Source organism: Takifugu rubripes, chromosome 8 (assembly GCF_901000725.2).
Source record: "Takifugu rubripes chromosome 8, fTakRub1.2, whole genome shotgun sequence".
Lineage (NCBI taxonomy): Eukaryota > Metazoa > Chordata > Actinopteri > Tetraodontiformes > Tetraodontidae > Takifugu > Takifugu rubripes.
Window position 1 is genome coordinate 18,723,407 of NC_042292.1, and position 18,415 is coordinate 18,741,821.

Consider the following 18,415-nt stretch of genomic DNA (forward strand, 5'->3'; position numbering starts at 1 on the left):
AGACAAAGGGTGAAGCCCAGTGCCATTTTCAGGGCTTCAACAGCGGCAGCCTCGGCGCGAGATGCCAAATAAAATAGAGAAGTACACTTGTGGGCTGTGGCGTGGGGGGGCCTGTCCCCACAGAGAGCCCAGCCCCATCAAACCCCATTATTTCCAAGGCTACCACTTACTTCCAAATGGAGTAGAGATAGCTGCTTATCTACTGGTTAATAATAAAAAAGACACATCACGGATATAAAAAAACGAGAAAAGAGCCATTCTATCATGATGGAAGGAGAGAGACGGGGGGGGGAAAGCCGATGGGGAGCTGAGAGAGATTTCCAGGGACAGTTTCATTCTGTGGAAAGGGCAAGCAGACGGAGACCTCCCGCTGTAATGCAGCAGCCGAGCCGAAATGAAAGGCAGCCGCTCTCTTCTCCGGGGCTAAACAGCCGCCTTAATAAAAAACACAATCAGACCCCCAACCTTAAAGTTTAATGCACATTCTTCCCATATTTCTCTTCTCACCGGTGAGGGGTAAAAAAAACGGTGGAAGCTCCCGGTGTGATCCGAGTTCCGGGGCTAATGCGTGAGGAAAAAGTGGGAGGGGGGGAGGGGAGTGGGGGTTCGAGGGGCTGGGGGGCTTGTTTTAATCATTATGAAGCCCATTGAATATCAAGCACACCATCAACTCTCTGGCTCTCAATCGTGTTAATGAAATTGTTCCCCCAACTTTTTAATTAACTTTGCAGACTTGCAGTGGTGTGGAGTCGAGTCGTGGACGCAGACACACTCTTCCCTCCCAGGTGATGTGAATTTCAAAGAGGAAAAGTTGCTCGGAAGGAGGGGACGACGTTCCCGCACGGACCAACAAGCGCCGACATAAAAATGTCCCGACTGTGATGAAAAGCGCTGCATGTTAGCAAGGAACGGCCTTCTTGGGTTTACTGGCTGCCACCACTAGGGGGCCGTGGAGGTGGTCTGGAGTGGGCGGAGCCAACCTTCATACTGGTCCATACTGGAAAAGCAGGTGTAAAAGATGTCAGCAGCTTCCTGAGGGTTCTGACTCTGGGACCATTGGGGCAGACGAGGAGCAGGACCGGGGGCTCGTTTAAGAATCTTTACAAGTCCGGAACGCAGCCAACGATCGCCACAGTTTAATAACTGTCAGCGTCGAACTTTAGTGCCGATATTCAAGCGGGAAGCGGAATTCTTCCTGAAGGATTTCTGCCGGCCAGCGTTCGGCGAGAGCATAAATCCCGAGCGTTCCTCGGCGATGGCCGACGGCGGCGCGGCGGTCCTCGATGGAGGGACATTCATCACAGGGAAGGGGGGAGATAATAGGGAAATAAAGAGGTTTCTTCCTTTTTTTCAAACACATTTCCCTTTATTGGCATGTTGAGGCTGATGAGAATTGCACATAAAAAAATGAAGTTCACAAGAAAGTCGTACAATAGGTAGAATCACAAAGGCATTGGTAAGGACTTGGCAGAAGGCAACGTGGATAGGACACAAACAGAGAACAGCCCCCCCACTCCACAAACACCCGCAGAAATCACACACACACGCGCGCACACACACGTTTGTTCGTACACATTTTGTCCTTCCAAAAGAAACATGATTACCCAACAAACGTTGACGCGGTGGCCTCAACCGGACACGAAAAAGTCCGCCACAGTTGAACTCTGAACCATAAGGTGTTGTAATATATTGCTACTCTAGGCAATTTACAAAGCATTTTTTTCATCATCATCATCATCATCATCGTCATTATCGTTAATTATTACAAGGATTAAAGCCACATCTATCAAACGGGACACGACGCCATTACCCAAACGCCATACCGACAGCAAAAAATCCCAAACAATGGGAAAAGACGTTAATATTTTTGTCCTTCCTCTGCTATTTAATTGATCTCTTTTTTTGGTGCTTTGAAGCGTAAAACGACTCATTTCTCGTTCTGTTTCGTCGGGAGGTTCACTTTTCTCTGTGGAAACGGCGTTCTGTCGGCCCTCCTAGCATAGCTACACCGCCAAAAACCACGTCACAATTTGCCCATGGAGACAGAGGCGGGGCGGAGCCGCCGCCGCCGCCGCCGCCGGGCGGTGACGCGTGCGTTACGGTCACGACAAGACTCGGTCAACAACGGTTAAAGGGAGGAGCAGGAGGTGGGTGGGATGGAGGCGACCTAGCAACCAGCGGCTGGGTAATGGGTCGAGTCCAAAAATCACACGACTGTAGGAGCTAAAATACAACTCTGAAAAATAATTTATTGCTTTTTATATATTTTTTCCCTTCATTTATATGATCATTAATCATCTTGTAATTGTTGTGAATAACAGCATCGTCCTTGTATATATCTATAGATATAGATATATACATATATATATATTTATATTTTACATCAAATACAAGATCTTTTAAAAAATTCAGGAAAAGGAAACTGTAAACTTTTGTTTGGCATTCACAGAATCAAGCGTGAGTGAAGCGTTTCCAGTGGTTCCAACTCAAAAACAACCTGCTAAATTATTGCTTCATGTTCGGCCCGGAAATGAGAAACGGTCGGAGTTCGGAGTGGTGCGTTGATTGTTTCGGAAAGGCAGAAAAGGTCACCAAATCGTTCACCCTGTCTCGTGATTCCTTAAATAAAAACAACTGCTTAACTTAGCCAGGACTCTCATGAGGTATGTAAAAATGAGCAGCCCATAAATAGTCTTGATTGAAATATTAAAATAAATAAGATAAATATGCTTCTTTTGTACCGATTAAAAAGATTAAAATGCACCCTTTCACTGATCAAAACCTTACAAAGAAATAAAATCAAACGTAATCACACACAAGTAACGTTTTACAAGAAGGATGCAGTAATTAACAGTAATTAGCATTAATTAAGTTAGCTAATGCTAATGACTGTGTGACGACACCCTCGTTGTACAGTGTTACTCACGTATGTAGTTTATATACACGGATTTATTTAGAAATAATTAATAAAAATGCCTTTCTTTTTTTTTTACAATCATGAAAAACATGTTAAAAATGCATTTTACTTCGGTCGTATAAGCAAAAAACACTGATTGAGAAACTTTATAAACAGATAAAACTATACATGGTTGAGTGTCCCCGCCCCTCCCCCGACAAAATAACTTAAAAAAAAGACGCTTGTTCACGTGCTCCCTCAAAACGAGCAGTCGGACGCATTTTTTCCCCTCATTTTTACAATCATGTCATGTCTTGGAAACATCAATATGTTCACACTACTGTTATTACTACAGATCGACATTCTGATTTAAGAAATTTCCTTCTTGTTTTAAAAAAGGCTGCATTTTACAGTGCATAGCTGTAACAAATAAAGATATTCCATATGTACAGAAAATAAAAATATTCTTTTTTTTATAGGATTTGTAAATACACGGCTACATTTCTCCATAAAATGTAGACAATAATGTTACCTTGAGAGTTTCCTGTCCTGTAACGCGAGATCCAAACACCAGATTTGAACAAAAGAGAAGAAAATCGACTGCAAAAAAAACAAAAAAACAACCCAAAAACAAATCTGGCTGAACAAGCTGCATGTTTTCACCCCCAAAGGATTCTGGGTGTTGTAGTGCTTGAAGAGAGAAAAACAAAGAAGTCATTAACGTTTTCGTTTCTTCGTTCACCTGTGGACGTACAGCAGTAGAGTGCACCAAAAAGTGGCGCGGCGGTTTCTGAGGCTCGGCGTTTTTTTTTGTTTTGTTTTTTTCCCACAACGTCTCTTCCTCAGCTCTTCAGCAGCTTTTATTCATGTAAACTTCATTTTTACGGATATACACCGACAGACGTGTTCCTTTAGACGTCCACTCTGCGTGGCGTGTGAAACTGCGGCAGTCTCGTCGTCGAAGGAAGCGACAAACAAACGACGGTGAGGTATCGGGAGTTCCTCTCGGCGGCGGCGCCGCTGAACCGGTTACCTTCTGAGGCTGCGCTGGGCCTCCCGCAGCAAGCTGTCAAAGTCCAGGGAGTCGTACTTGCTCTTGGTGGAGGCCGGATCAAAGTCGTCCGAGTGGGAGTCTGAAAGTGGCAGAAGAAGAACGGCGCTCGGGTGAGTACGCCTCTTTCTAGCCCGGTTCACCTCATTTTTTTATTCCGGAAGTTTCTCTGACTCAGAAATGCGACTAATTCGACCACATCGCAGCTGAAAGAGAGAACGAGGAATTACTGGGATCCAGTCGGTCCTCGCGTGGCCACCGTCCGTCTCCGGAGCTCAGTCGTGACAGTCAAATTTATCGGAAATACCACAATCGATAGCTGCGTTCCTGCTGATTTCCTATCAGCCGGTTATGAAAAGCTCTATCTGAGTCCGTTCATCCCTCCTGTGCTCCATTTTTCCCGATCAACCCGATAAAACCTAATCTCTATCTTATCTCAGACAGCAGACAGCTTCACAAATGGAAGTCCCCCAACGGGCCCAGCAGCGCTCTCCACGGGGCTTTGAGAAATGGGCACGACCACAGCGGCCACGTGGCGCCTCCCCCGCTCTAATGTGGCCGCCGATGGCTGGCGGCACCACGCCGCGCACCTTAAGGGATGAAAAATACCCCGACGCTCCACTTGAAGCTAATGGCCGACGACTCCGCGAGGAGGAAGATTGAGAAGATGGTTGAGATACCGCGGGATTATGAGATTATTGCCCTCGGTCTCCTCAAGCGGCGGCGACCAAATTGGGCGGCGGAATGAAGGCGTTTCCATTTCAGCGGACTGATTAGTCAATCCGGCCGGAGCGTCGCGCTTCAAAGCCGCGGGATTAGCTGCGGATTCTCCGCGTGTCCGTTTCTCATCGCGCCGTCCTTTTAACAGCTGCAGCTTCAAACGTGAGCTCAGGACATCTGAGGTAACCACAGCGGAGGTTACCGGGGAAAGCGAGCTTCTCCCGCTCAGACCCGCGGGTCGTGACGGAAATTTGACCGATACCGTCGTCTCATTATTTAGCTCCGCCCACTGGGTAAATACAAACAAGCTGGCGAGACTCACGTTGCTCCCACCTTGCTCCTCATCACCTTTGCTAACGGCAGCAACGTTCAAACGCACGTTAACGCGACCCAAAGATGCGACTGAAGCAGCGAATAACTGTCTTCGTTTACTGTCGGCCGATCCGAGGGGGCGGGGCCTGCTCCTCTCGTCTATCTGTGTTTATTACAGCCAACAGGAAGGAGATTCTATTTCTGGCCTGACCACACAGTGACCTTTGAACTCTGTTTACTTCCGCAGCCGCAAATGGCCGCCGGGTGCGTCCTGTGCCGCGGGAATTCCGAGCATCTCTTTTGATCTGGAAGCATCACTCAAGGCTCTTCCTTTTCTTTCCCTCGTTCTTGCCTCCCCCTCGTCAGCGACGGTCCCGGAGCGACGTGAGCGAACTCCCCGGCTGCTGATGTCAGAGCACGCCACGGCGTTTACTCACCCAAGTCTGTGTAATGGGATTTGCAGAACTGCTTTTGTCCGCCGAAGCACAGCTCGAACTGAGGCTCGTTTGACCGGCGTAAGGTGTGTCCGTTCTCCAGGGCGGCGAAGGCGTCGCAGGTGTAGCGGTACGTGATGAAGCCAAAATTGTCCCTGGTCAGGAAGAGAAAGTGGGACGTCAGAGCGATAACAAAAGAACCCCGGCGGAACTCTAATTAGACGACCAGGTTAATTAGCACAGGGGCATCTTCAAAGCCCACACTCTGAGGAAGAATGCTCACTAGAACCATTTCGGGTTCTTTGGTTTGATCTATCGCAGGGTTCTAAAGAATTACTCCAGGGAACACCTTCAGCAGGGTTTATCCAGAACCTTCTCGAAGGTGTCAAAACAAATCAAAAGAAAGTTTTTGGAGGACTCATTAAGGTTCCACCGAGAACCCTCCCCGCGAGACCCTTATATCTGAACGGACGGGCAGACCCGGCAGGTCTTTGTCTCGGACCTTCGACCGGAGAGCAGCTGCAGCCTTACCCGTCGTCCCTCAGGTTCACCGCACATTCTTCAATTTCGCCAAAGACTTCAAAGCGGCGCTTCAGCTCCGTGCGCGTGCAGTCGGACCTCAGACGCCCCACGTACACGACCCGTCTCTCCTCCTGCTCGTTAAGAGAGAAGACAGACATGAAAGCCGCAGATTAAAGCTGGAAGTCTGTTGTTTCTCATCACCGAGCCTTAATGAAAAGGTCCTGATCACGCCGGTCCATTCGGGAGACCTCTTTTTTGTCCCGGCTCCGTCAGCCTCCGTCTGCCGTTCTGCCTGTGATTGGTTCAGCTTGCTTCCTGTTATCTGATAAAGTTGCCAATAGAGCACCCTCGGTCCGCCTCGGCAACACAATTCCTTTTTTTTCCCTCTTCCCGACTCATCAGCCGGAGCGATTTTTATCAAATGATGTCTTTAAGTTTGGGGGCTTCTGCTAAAAATAAAAGTGCACGTAGACGCAGGCGGACATCAGCAACAAAAGTCTTTTCAACCTTCAAGCGCGGCGGCTCAATTCTCCGAATATTGGGATATTCATTTCCAAGAGAGCCGGCGAGCCACGGGGCAGGAAAACGTGGATTTCCTGAACCTCAGAGGACGTCGGGGTCATCGCGGTATAATTCTGGGACAAACTGCGTCGGGCAGCAATTACAGCTTTTGAGTAATTTAATTGCATCTGCTAATCATATAACACAGAAAAAGCCCGGAGCTAAAGTGCTACGCTGTTATTTATTTATTCGCTCATTCGTTTGCCATGACTGGAGGGAGTCCGCCGAGGCCCGACGGAGCGTTCAGAGCAGAGAACACGGATGTAAATCAGTAGCCTGCCGCTAAACTCAACGCTCACCTTTGCCCACTTTGGCTCCTTGTTTATGAAAAAGGACTCAAAGCTCATTGGTGTTGAGAAATATCCTGCACGTGGAGACACAGCAACCAAGCAAAGACGTGGAAAACGGAGGGAAAACAGAGAGAAAACAGAGGGAAATGGAGGGAAAACAGAGGGAAAACGGAGGGAAATGGAGGGAAAACAGGGAAAACAGAGGGAAAACAGAGGGAAAACAGAGGGGAAATGGGGGAAATGGAGGGAAAACAGAGGGGAAATGGGGGGAAATGGAGGGAAAACAGAGGGGAAATGGGGGGAAATGGAGAGAAAATGGAGGGAAAACGGAGGGAAAATGGAGGGAAAACAGAGGGAAAACGGAGGGAAATGGATGGAAAACAGAGGGAAAATGGGGGGAAATGGAGGGAAATGGAGGGAAAACGGAGGGAAATGGAGGGAAAACAGGGAAAATGGAGGGAAAACGGAGGGAAAATGGGGGGAAATGGAGGGAAAACGGAGGGAAATGGAGGGAAAACAGAGGGAAATGTAGGGAAAACAGAGGGAAATGTAGGGAAAACAGAGGGAAAATGTAGGGAAAATGTAGGGAAAACAGAGGGAAATGGAGGGAAAACAGAGGGAAAATGTAGGGAAAATGTAGGGAAAACAGAGGGAAATGGAGGGAAAACGGAGGGAAATGGAGGGAAAATGTGATTTCTGGAAAAGGAGCCAGTCAAAATTCTCCTTTTTCCTCTTTATTGCTCGTGTTTGAGACCAAACAGCGAGCGAGTATTTGCTGAAGTAGGACTTTAGTTGCTGACAGCTGATAAACTGGCGGCCTTTGCGTGACGGCACCCTGAGGGCCGCCTGAGCGGGAGACAGACGGACAGACAGGACGGGAGGACACGCTTTTCCGAAACCCGCATCTGACAGCTCGAGCTGCTCCTAATTGTTTGTCTTTCTGAGGAGAAATGTATGCGCGCCGAGTCAGGTTTGCACTGCTGCATCATTTAATGCGCCCGTTAGCAGCGGGTGGCGCCGGCGTTCCCTCCCGGCTGGAAGCCGTCGGTAATTTCACACTGAGACACCAGGAGATTGATGAAAATTTGAAGCACATGCAGCACAGGGGTCGGTTCCCTTTGTCTTTTGGACCTCGTCGTCTTTTCCCGGGTTTCTGTTTTTTGCGCTATTTTAGCATTTTACGCCCGTGGTGTGATTAATGAGACTCGACACTGTTTCCACGCAGCCAAGTTGTTAAAAATACACAAGCCTGAGATAAAGAGGAAGGGCCTGTCGCCTGAATCATTCAGGAACGCGCTGGCGCGGGCTGACGGAGGGCCGTGCGACATGCACTACAGCTACATTTATTGGAGAGTAATTCATTTATTTACGATATCTAAATAACATGCATGGCGGCAACAGAGGACCCTCAGGCTGACTTCATCTGTGTTAGCATTAGCAATGCCTTCCTGATAATGTACAACAGCTTTGCTAACTTTAGCACTTTGCCCTCACACACTTGGCTACTGGTGCTAACATGATATTTACATGTCAATTCCCGACAGGAAGAGCTGTTTAATAATTAATTTTCCAAGATAATGAGACAATTAATCGATGTACTCCTGGACGAGTTGCACAACCATGGTAGCATTTATAGCAGATATTAAAGTGAGCAGGGTAAAGTTCACCGGAAGATCAAAAGCTGTGTTGTAGTTTATTACAAATGTGATGATAATTAAAGCGCAGTCGCCTGATCGACCACATGATATAACAGTAACACTCACTATTGCTTTTTGCCGCTGCTTCTCCCTCTGCTCGGCCCTCTCAGACTCCCGCTTCTCGTAGTCCCGGCGGTACTCCTCCCTCTTCAGCCTCTCGTGCTGGTACTCCTCATAACTGTCATACCTGCACGGGAAAGCAAAGACGCTGTCATCACTGTCCTCGCTCGTCCTCTAAATTCACCCGTCCCGTTGGCGCCTATGAATAAGAAAATAGCTGGCAGTCACCAAGGACTCGGCCCAATGTCGGTGTGAGGAGCCAGTAAAGAGACATGTTAATAAGATGTCTCTTCGCCACGTCTATGATTGCGGCGCCCCCGCTGGAGAGGCCCGCGGGAGCGCCGGCGAGCGGCGCGGTCGGGGAGCCGGCCAGCTGCAACTGTCAGCACTACTTCACATGTCATTACTTTCTGCTTAGTTAGGGCTTCATCAAGAAGGAAAGTGCAACTTTCTCCTCCCCGCCAGCACCGCTGCAGACTTCCAGAGACATGTCCGTTAAGTCCCGGACTGATGGGAGCCACGCTCCGGCGTGTCTGCTGCCATTAGCGCCCGTGAATGCCAAATCGGCTCGGAACTGAGGCGGTGTCAGGCTCTCTGCATATGAAACGGTCCCGTCTGCACAGGCACTTAGCAGAATCAGTGTCACCGCTGTGGCTGACGGAGGAGCGTGTCCCCACTAGTCTGATAAAACACCATCAATTAAACATAGTTGCTGCGCGCCGCTGACGTGAGAGTGGAGGCGAAGCGCTTGATTGGGAGAGATCACCTTGGCCTGCGGCTGAGGGGGGAGCGAGGCTGAGGGCGGGGGCTCTTCTGGGTCCGGGAACGAAAAGTGCTGGAGTCTTGGTTGTGACGAGACCTGTGGGACGGCACACAAGAGTAAGCAAAACGATTCTGGAAGACATTTAAGAGCTTAGAGGAAGACCCTCGCATGGTTCCTGTCAGCACCTTTATTCCTCCCATCCGCTCACCTCCCCGTGACACCTCATTTGTTCTGTGCTTTGGCAACCAATTTAACTTAGCGGTTCTCTTATTTAGACATCGGGAACTGGGTTAATTCCAGATAAAAGAGCTCCAGAACTTTCCTCCGTGCCCGCTCGTGCACATGCATGACGCTGCCATCTATGTTGCATGAGAAAGCGGTCGATACGGCACGCTCTGGTGGCTCCACTCTGTACACCTGCACACCTTAAGCTCCCCGACGTTTAATTATTGAAGCGCTGCTGAAGGAGCCCTGAATTATGGAGGGAGAGGCGTTTGGGGAAGCTGACGGGAGGAAAGCAGTGCCGGTTCGGAAAGACGGAGGATCTGTGAAAGCCCGAACAGGAAGGGGATTTCAAGAACCGTTCTGTGGAAACTCTAACAGCAGAATATAAGAAGCCCCTTGTTGTGCCGCCTTCAGCCTTCGGCGGGTATCATCGGAACGTTTGTCGCTATCACACCGACATGCCTTGAGAGTATCGCTGTGGAATCTGTGAGTATAAGGAAGAGGCCGCCCGGAATAAAGTGATTCTATTGGCTCCGAGAAGTAAACTGACCTTTAGGTAATCAGAACAAACTGAGTCACTGCAGCGATGTCCCGGACTCAATGAACTGCTCCTGACAAACACAATTTCCTCACATCCCTCTCAGAGACTCCAGCTCGTCTCTGTTCTTCAACCCAAAAGGAAAAAAACCAACAACAACAAGGAGGCCTTCAGCTCTGATCAAAGGGAAGTATGGGAAATGTAGTCCTCTCACAGCGCTGTGATGATACCAGACTACAGTACGTCCCCGCAGCCTGGAGTTCCCCTTCATCTCTGGGGATGTGAAGGACACTAAAAACAACAGCTGCCACTTAAAACAATAAAGCCGACATCAAACAAACATAAGGAACATGCGAGGGAGCGACCGCAGGAGGAGACGCTCCTCTGAAGATAAGGAATTGAAACCGTAATCTTCACACGTCCGCAATTTTCTTTCTGTCGGTCGTGACACGAGGGGTTGTGCTGATTCTGTGTCCTGGGACAATGACAGTGATCGGATTTAAAAGAACGGAGACGGGAAACTCACTGCGTGGTTGCTCAGGACGAGGCTGAGCTACAGAGATGTTCAACTGATGGGGATTCACTTTCACCTCACTTCCCTCGTTAAACCTCTCGGTGTGAGACGTGCAAAATTACCCCTGCATTTAGTTCAGGCAAGGAAAAGACGAGCAGGGGGTCAGGACCCCACGCTACGAGCCTCTGGGGTCTCCCCTGCTTGGCAACCGGATCTGACGAGTGATCAGACCGGTTTCGCGCACCTAGGCCCGATCCCCTGCCATCACCGAGCCCCGAATTAGCTGTGTGGGTGGGCAGCAGCTAAAGTTCAACCAAAGAAGAAGAATTTGACAGCTTACCAAGAGGAGGGGCGTCGGTCGGGCGAAGAAGAGAGGGAGCGTCTCCGGTAGTGCGAGGAGGAGCTGCGGGAGCCGGAGCGGGAACGAGAGCGGGAGCGGGAGCCGGCGCTGGTCCAGCAGAGAGGCCTGCTGGGGGAGAGGAGCAGGGAGGAAGGTGGGGAGACGGAGCCTCGCGAGGGGGAGCAGCTGGAGGGTGGAGAGCAGGAGGGGGAGCATGGAGGGCAGTCAAAGAGGAGGTCCAGCGGGGTGCCCTCCCACGGGTACAGGAAGCGGCTCACGCGGCCCTGGGTCAGCTCCAGCTCTTCATGGAAGGGCAGGAAGCCTGAATGCAGGTAGCTGGAGCCAGGCAGCCTTTGGGAGTAGTAGCTGTCCTCACCCCCCTCCAGGGACGGAGCGGCCGCGGCCTGATTTGCATGGCTGGGGGGCTCTCTGCCCTGGCTGGCCTGGCTGTAGAGGGCTTGCAAAGGGTGGCCAAAGTGCTTATTGAGTTCTGCTCTGATTTGGTTGTCACGCAGGAGCTTCCGGCTGATGGCACAAGTCTGCAGTTGGTCCTCGTCATCTCCTGAGGGGGTCCGGGCGGAGCCGAACCCCCGCGCAGGTGCTGCTTTTCCATCCACAGAGGACAGATCCTGCTGCTCGGCCGAGGGACCGGGAGGAGGTTTCAGTGAAGGTGATGATGAGAAGGGGGAGGAAGAGGATGGCGGCATGGCCGAGTCTTTACATTCCACGTGCCCGTCCTCCACTCGGCCTACGGTGGGCACAAGTGCAGCGGCGGCGCCTGAAGCGACGGTCATCGCAGCTGTAGTCATGGTAACAGTGTCGGCGCTGCTGTCCTTTTTGGCCGATGCCTGGCAATAGTCGTGGTCACTATAGCCGCGGGGCGCCGCCCGCTTATTGTTGCCAGTGCTACGACGCTCCTCGGGGCCGCCCCCGGCCGCGCGAAGGGTGATGCAATAAGGTAGGGCGGTGGAAGCTTTGCTCAGCTGGGCATAGAGCTCAGTCTGTTCTGGACCCTTCCTAATGGGGCCCCCGCCCGAGGCACCCGGGGCCGGGGCCAGAGCGCCGGGGCCGGACTCGCTCAGCCTGGCTCTTTTGCACACAGAGGCTGAGGAGGAACATGAAGACAACTTGGTTTTGAGCGATGCTTTGAAAGGATTCTCTTGACTGGCTTTGTGTGGGGGCGTGGTAGGTGGTGTCAAACCTGCAGGGGGAGGACAAGGCAGAAGTTGGTGGGGGCAATAAATGGAGATGGAATCCTAATGCACTCTCCTCAAACACCCCCCCCCCACCCATAAACTCGCATGCCGGTTTATGGACAGCGGATACTGATACATGCCTGATTAAAACACTGGCGTTCACTTGGTCTAATCCTGATCTCTCTTTTATTGCAGCCCTGACAGGTTAATGTAATGCTTGGTGTAACTTAATATGGCGCTGCTCTAATACGGATGACTTGCCTTCTCCTTCCTCCCTGACCTTGGCTGGAGCCCCCGTCACGGAAAAAACCTCAGCAGAGGAAAAACCCTGCAGAGGACAATTCCAATGGACCTCGTGGAAAAACCCAAGTCTTCCCATCAAACCTGCCTCTGGCCAATTGATCTGAATAAAACGCACGGCATATTTCTGGCTCCCTGAGACGATTTGGGCCTGATTTGGGGGGATTATCACTTGCGACCGCTTTCCTCGCGGCGCACCGCAGACGTTGCAGCGAATAGGTCGCCGTTTGTCTCCGATGGCGTGCCCTTACTGCCCGTAACCCCGCCGCCACGCCGCCCCCGCACACATCCTCCAGATTTACAGGCAGACAGATGGCAGTTATATGGGAAGTCCTGAGATGAGCCCACTTTATAGCATTGTTAATGCACTCACACAAACAGCCAGCGCCATTATTCTCTTTCTCGCCTCAATCCTCTCCTGCAGTCGCCCTCTTTTCTTTCTTCCCGTCTGCCTTCCTGTCTTCCCTGGATCAATTGCTACTCCTCCTGTTCCGCAGCATCCGATCCCATTTCGGTGTCACAGTCACTGAAGTCGGGCACTTCACAACACCTACGCGCTCTTCTGATTCTTTGCCTTTCGCGTAATGCACACCGCTCCTCTCTTGCCTGCTGAATCGCACCAAATTATAGCTATTTGTGTTAAACCCAGATCGAGTATTAAGAGCGCACGCGGGGAAGAAAGCTTAGCAAACCGAGCGCGGGGGCCTGAAATATAAACACGCAATTTTCTGAAAGCGAGGGTGCAGGTTTGTTGTCAAGTCTGGCAGAGAAAGGAAAGATCCGGCCTGAAATGTGAGACTTGTCAAGATTATCCCCGATGAACCTGCCGCCGTCCTTACTTTATTGATGCGGCAGGTTCCCGAGCATTAAATGTCGGTGTTGTTGCACCCTTTACAGCATTCCCAGTTATGGAACCTGCTCCGGCTTCTTTAACCCAGGGAAACTTGCAGGGTCCAAATAAAGTCGCCCCTTCAACGTTGCCTGCAATAGCTGGCTGTGTTTGATGTGGCTAATCCTGAGATTAGCGCCCCGCTTCACGTCTTCCCGTCCCTCCTCTGACGGTGACGCACGGAAATGAGCGATGAAACGTGAAAGGAAGGAGGGTCGCTCCAGCACCAACGAAGCGCCATCTGTCCAAAATGGCGTGCATGCGGGGTCATAAACCGGGAGCCATTAGCGACGGGAATGAAATAAATCACAATTAGAGCAACGTGTGCCTCTCAGTCAAACGTGCCGAATGACGGATGGCGGCGCACAGCCGCGCGGCGCGCGGGGAAAAATGAGCCGGAGTGATGAAGCAGCTCCGCTCTTCAGGGGCGGAGCCGCGTAAACAGCAACGCCGCGACCACCCCCATGTCATGAGCTACAGTAATTAAACACAACACACATTAAGTGCAAGGTAAATATGCTAGCGTGGTGCAGATTAGGACAGAGAAGTCAGATCCCGGGGGTGGGGGGCGGCTTCACTTCCTGTTGTGCTGCTTCGTGTCGTGAAAGCAGGAGGTGCTCTTATTTAGCATCAAACGCGATGTTCTTGGGCTCGTTTGACTCTGAAGCACCACGAAGGTTAACGGCGCGCTCTCTTTGGACTAACGGCCTTTCTGCTAATGTTCAATCGCAGCTCGGCTCCGGCTCGTGATATTTGTCTGCGCCTGTGAAAACGGATGCGGTGAAAAGGACCGATGTCCAGGTTTGGTTATAGGTCACCGGACTCGTTCCTGCGCAGTAAAAACCAGGGAGAAATATTAACCACGTCAAATAGCTGCAGGGATTTAGGAGCCTTAATATATTCCATTCTTTAAACCTCAGTAGACGTGCCCTTTAACCCTGAATGCTTATCTACACCCAGGGGTTAAATAGCACTTCCGCCAAGGTCGGAGGGACAGCCGGAGACCTTGGCGGACGCGTCGCACATTTCCCTCCCCCATGAAGGCAGCGGTGGAGGAACGCGCAGGAACCGTGTCCCTCGCTGGTCAATGAATACAGGATGTGTTATCCTTAGGGGCAGCCATTTTATGGAATTAATCTGGGAATATCACGAGCAGAGCGAGGCATGACGACCCACGGTATCGCGTCCCTCCTTGGCTTAATGTTGCTAATTACCGTCCGTCGCCCAGAACCAGAGACGTCTCGAGCAGGACCGGCGCGGCGCGTGACCCTGTCGCGGTCATGGCGGCCAAGTCGACCAGTTACAATTTAATAACAACAAGGCCGAAGCCTCGACTCCATTTCCAAGACACGCCCTTTTACACGGCGGCCTGGACGTTGGGAAATTGCGCCCGAGTCAGCTGATCTAATTGCCTGTACGTCTGCAGGCCCAAGGTAAGGAAGGTACGGATCGTCCCCGCAAAACTGAATTACAGAACCAATTAAAGCAATCAGAGTGCCATTTCAATTTCCCTATGATGTGTGGGCTAAGTAAGCTGTCAGTCAGGGAGCATTAGGATCTGATAGAGGAAGAGGGAAAAGCATATTAACTCCTCTGTAAATGGGGGGAAGAAGGTGGTGGAGGAAGGGAGGGCTTTGCTAATAAACCCTGGAGAGATTGGAAAGCCTAATCAATACTCAGGCGCATAAAAACCTTCCCCTACGCCTTCACCTTGAACTCTGAACTCTGAAGGACCCACGGAGATGTTGGAGTTAACCCATGAGGTGACAAATGAAGAACTGCGAGTGGGAACTTACCAGGGGTTCCAGCTATCTCCACACTCAATGTGCGTTCAATGGTTTTGTTCTCAAACGGTGATCCCTTGTGGTCACTGGAAGACAGAAACGACAGCACAGCGTTTTACTTCTCCGGCACCAAATGAGAAGATGAATGTTTTATGACCTAAGAAATGGAAATGAGTCACAAAAACGCCTCCGTTTGGATTCGAGTCTACATCTGCTGCTGGCTTCTGTTTCGCCTGTTTGCTGCTCTTTGTTTTGCCTGGAAAATTATGTGGAAAAACTTCTCGCACTTACTTTGGAGACTCTGGGGTCAAAGGAAGTGGCAAGGTGGTTGGTTTGGCTGCAGAACACAAAGGAGCATGGGTAATTATTGATCTAGGTATTACCATCGCGGCAGAAGAGAAAAAGTCCACATTCTGCAACAGTTAATCTCAAATTGGCTCATTAAATGCAATTATCACTACAGAAACACTCATTAGAAGGTCTGACTACCAGTGGACAAACCATGACCTTTTGGAGTGACCCCACTTTAACTACTTTAGTTTTTTCGACTGTTTACTGTGAGGCAGGATGGAGTGATGGTGCTTACTTTACAGGTGGAGCCCGGTCAGAACAACAAATAGATCGAAATGGGACACAGACAAAGAGTGACGATGCCACAAACAAGACGCATGACAGTGGGTGAGCCCCTTCCTGGCTAATAAAGTCAGAGTAGCATGCACCAACAGCAGAGAATGGGAAACAGGTTGGAAGAAAGGAGAGTCAAGGAAGCTTGTGCAGTTGCCCGAGGCTCTGGCCGGCATTGTGCTCCAGCTAAAGTGAACGCGGCTTTAGTAGCGCGACGCTAAACAGGTTTCTGACTCCAAGCAATCAGCACACTGCGCTCAATCAAGACAAGGAGGACTCAAGGGTCACCTTTATGAACACAGCTGGGAGATAGATAAGAAGGCTTTCCCCCCTTTTCCCACCCACCAGAATTGAAACGCCTCCAAGACTAGCGAAAAGCATCGGCTAGCAGGCTGTCACCGCTGCTCAGGCCCTCAGAAAAGGCTGTTAGACTTGCATTAGCATCGGGGTTAGATGTGAAGTCAAACAGGGAAGCGGTTAGATCAGGACAGGGAGAAGATAGAGCAGAGGTAAACCCAGTGGGGGGATGCAGTCTTGATTACCTAACAACGGGTGGCCCTGGTCGTCGGGGTGCTCGCTGAGTGCCTGCCTGTGTGGGTGCCCTTGCCCTTGTGTGGTGCGGGGAGGGGTGGGCTCTGCAATTCTAGTATCTGGGAAGAGTGGGCTTGGAGGACCTTGCGAGAGCACCACGGCAGGGCTGCCCGTAACAGGTTCATCAGCAGCATCATCAACATCATCATCATCGTCAGCATCGTGATCATCAACATCCTCCCCGAGGTTGAGCCACCCCGTTTCTAGTCCTCTCTTTACACACTCTTCAACCTGACTGCCTGTCCGGTCTCGAGAGTCTGTATTCCGTCCCAATTTGCCCCCCTTGCCTTTCGTGACCGACTTGACTGGGATCTTTGAGTGTTTCCCGGCCGATTCGCTCGGAAAACTGGTCGGAGGTTGGAGGAAGTGGGCTGGGTACTGATCAGGCCTCTGTTTGGAGGAGAGCAGCTGGCTGAGTAAAGGATGCCCCGGCTTCTCGTCTCTTTTTCTAATGGTCACCGTCACGTGCTTACGCGGTGCCCGGCCGGCGCCGGCGCCTTTACTGCGGCCTCGCCTGCCAAACCCTTCACTAGCTTGAGTGGCGCCCGCAGCCTCTCGGCAATGCTCACAGCCGTGACTCGCCTCTCGGGGAGGGAGGGAATAAGAATGCATATACCTAATAAACCTAGCGGCAGCCAGGCGGCCCACATCGCCTGGCGGCCTTCCTTCTTCACCGGGCGGCCCGTGCTCCAGTTTAGGGCAGGCGTGGCCGCAGGTGGCGTTTCTGTGGCCGACAGGGACGGACACGCCCTCCGACTCCTCAAACCCGTCACCGTGACTGCAACGCTGCCATTTCCCAGCCCCAACACCAGCCACACTACACTCGCCTGCAGCCCGGCTCTCACCTCGCTGGTGATGCTGCTGCTGCTGCGGCGGCGGCGGCGGCGGCGGCTGCTGCTGCTGCTGAGACGATGCAGCCGACTTCTTCTTGGAGGCGCTGGAGGAGGAGGAAGATGAGGTGGAGGACAGGGAGGAAAACGAGGAGGTGGACGAGGAAGACGGCGAAGAGGAGGAGGAAGACTCGCCGAGACCCAGGCCACTCTTGTCCCTGCTGGCGGCGCCCCCCCAGGTGCCCTTGGCGTCGTTATTTTTGGCGTGCAGCAGGATGTCATCGGTGGCTGTCAGGTATTTCAGCAACTCGGTGCAATGTCGCCTCACTGGGCGGTTCTGCTGGCTGGAACCTCCTCTTGCTTTGCCATTCCAGGTGCTCTCCATCTACACAACACAGACGGGCGGTTAGAGACAGTTTTTACCTCTGTTGTTTCCACAATATCTTTAAAATGCAGATAGGAAAAAGAAGGCGGCGATTTACCGAAATGAAAAATAGCGAATACAATCTATCGGAGGCGGCGACCGAATGCTAACGGCCCGATCGTGGCCCCAAAAAAAGAAACGGCGCCACGGTTGACGGCCGGGACAGCGGCGGACGGCAGAGCGGCCCGCCCATCATCTTAATTGCGTGGCCCCGCGAGCGCCGCCACGCCACTCCGCTCGGCGCCGTGTCCTCCGGGAGCCCTCGTTCTCCGTGCTCCAGAAACGGGTGACTCAAAGGCACGGGATGAAAATAGCAACTGCGAGGAAGGTTGACGCACCACGTGCAAACGCGACGCGCGCCCGGATCCACCCGGGAGCAGGAAGACGCCGAACGGGTCGGCGAAGCCGCGCTAGCGCTGATAAAACCTCCCCTCCCCTCCCTCAGACCTCCGTTTTGGAGACAGGACTGATCATTTGAGAGGCATCTAATGAGAACATCAAGCCTGATATTTTGATCTCGCCGTCTCAAGGCATCAATCCCGCTGTCTCTGCGCTTTCTCCCCCCCAACCGGCGCCGCACCACGGCGGCTAAGTGGGGGAGCTAATGAGACAACGGTGCCGACGCCTCGCCTGGAAAGCCCAACAGCAATCAGCCTGTTTTCATTATGAGACGGCCCCCCGGGACACGAGAGCCGAGCGGTAGTCTAACATCTTCTAAGGACGGCCACCAAAACATGACGGCAGAGGGAGGAGAGGGGGCAAGAAATGAGGCAGAGTAAGAGGAGTGGGGGGGGGGGGCATAACAGGACAAATCTGTGTTCTGGAGAGGAAAGAAGCGAGCGTGTGTGAGCGCG

The 18,415-nt window shown here is 51.7% G+C and overlaps 1 protein-coding gene across 9 annotated transcripts in view; it reads right to left on the reverse strand.

The window, feature by feature from the left end:
* Positions 1 to 1,344: 1,344 nt before the first annotated feature.
* The window catches only part of ppargc1a (peroxisome proliferator-activated receptor gamma, coactivator 1 alpha), a 207,086-nt gene continuing 190,015 nt past the window's right edge, over positions 1,345 to 18,415 (reverse strand). For 5 of the 9 annotated variants that reach the window (XM_029839957.1, XM_029839956.1, XM_029839960.1 and 2 more), the window contains exons 5-13: positions 16,259 to 17,522; positions 15,384 to 15,429; positions 15,105 to 15,178; positions 10,924 to 12,124; positions 9,310 to 9,402; positions 8,550 to 8,670; positions 5,945 to 6,066; positions 5,417 to 5,568; positions 1,345 to 4,029 (exon numbers count right to left, since the gene is read on the reverse strand). In XM_029839957.1, the coding sequence (XP_029695817.1) occupies positions 3,926 to 4,029; positions 5,417 to 5,568; positions 5,945 to 6,066; positions 8,550 to 8,670; positions 9,310 to 9,402; positions 10,924 to 12,124; positions 15,105 to 15,178; positions 15,384 to 15,429; positions 16,259 to 17,522 (3,177 nt within the window). In that variant the 3' untranslated portion in view covers positions 1,345 to 3,925. The remainder of the gene's footprint in view (positions 4,030 to 5,416; positions 5,569 to 5,944; positions 6,067 to 8,549; positions 8,671 to 9,309; positions 9,403 to 10,923; positions 12,125 to 15,104; positions 15,179 to 15,383; positions 15,430 to 16,258; positions 17,523 to 18,415) is intronic. The other 4 variants (XM_029839965.1, XM_029839963.1, XM_029839966.1 and 1 more) reach the window with 2 other exon arrangements.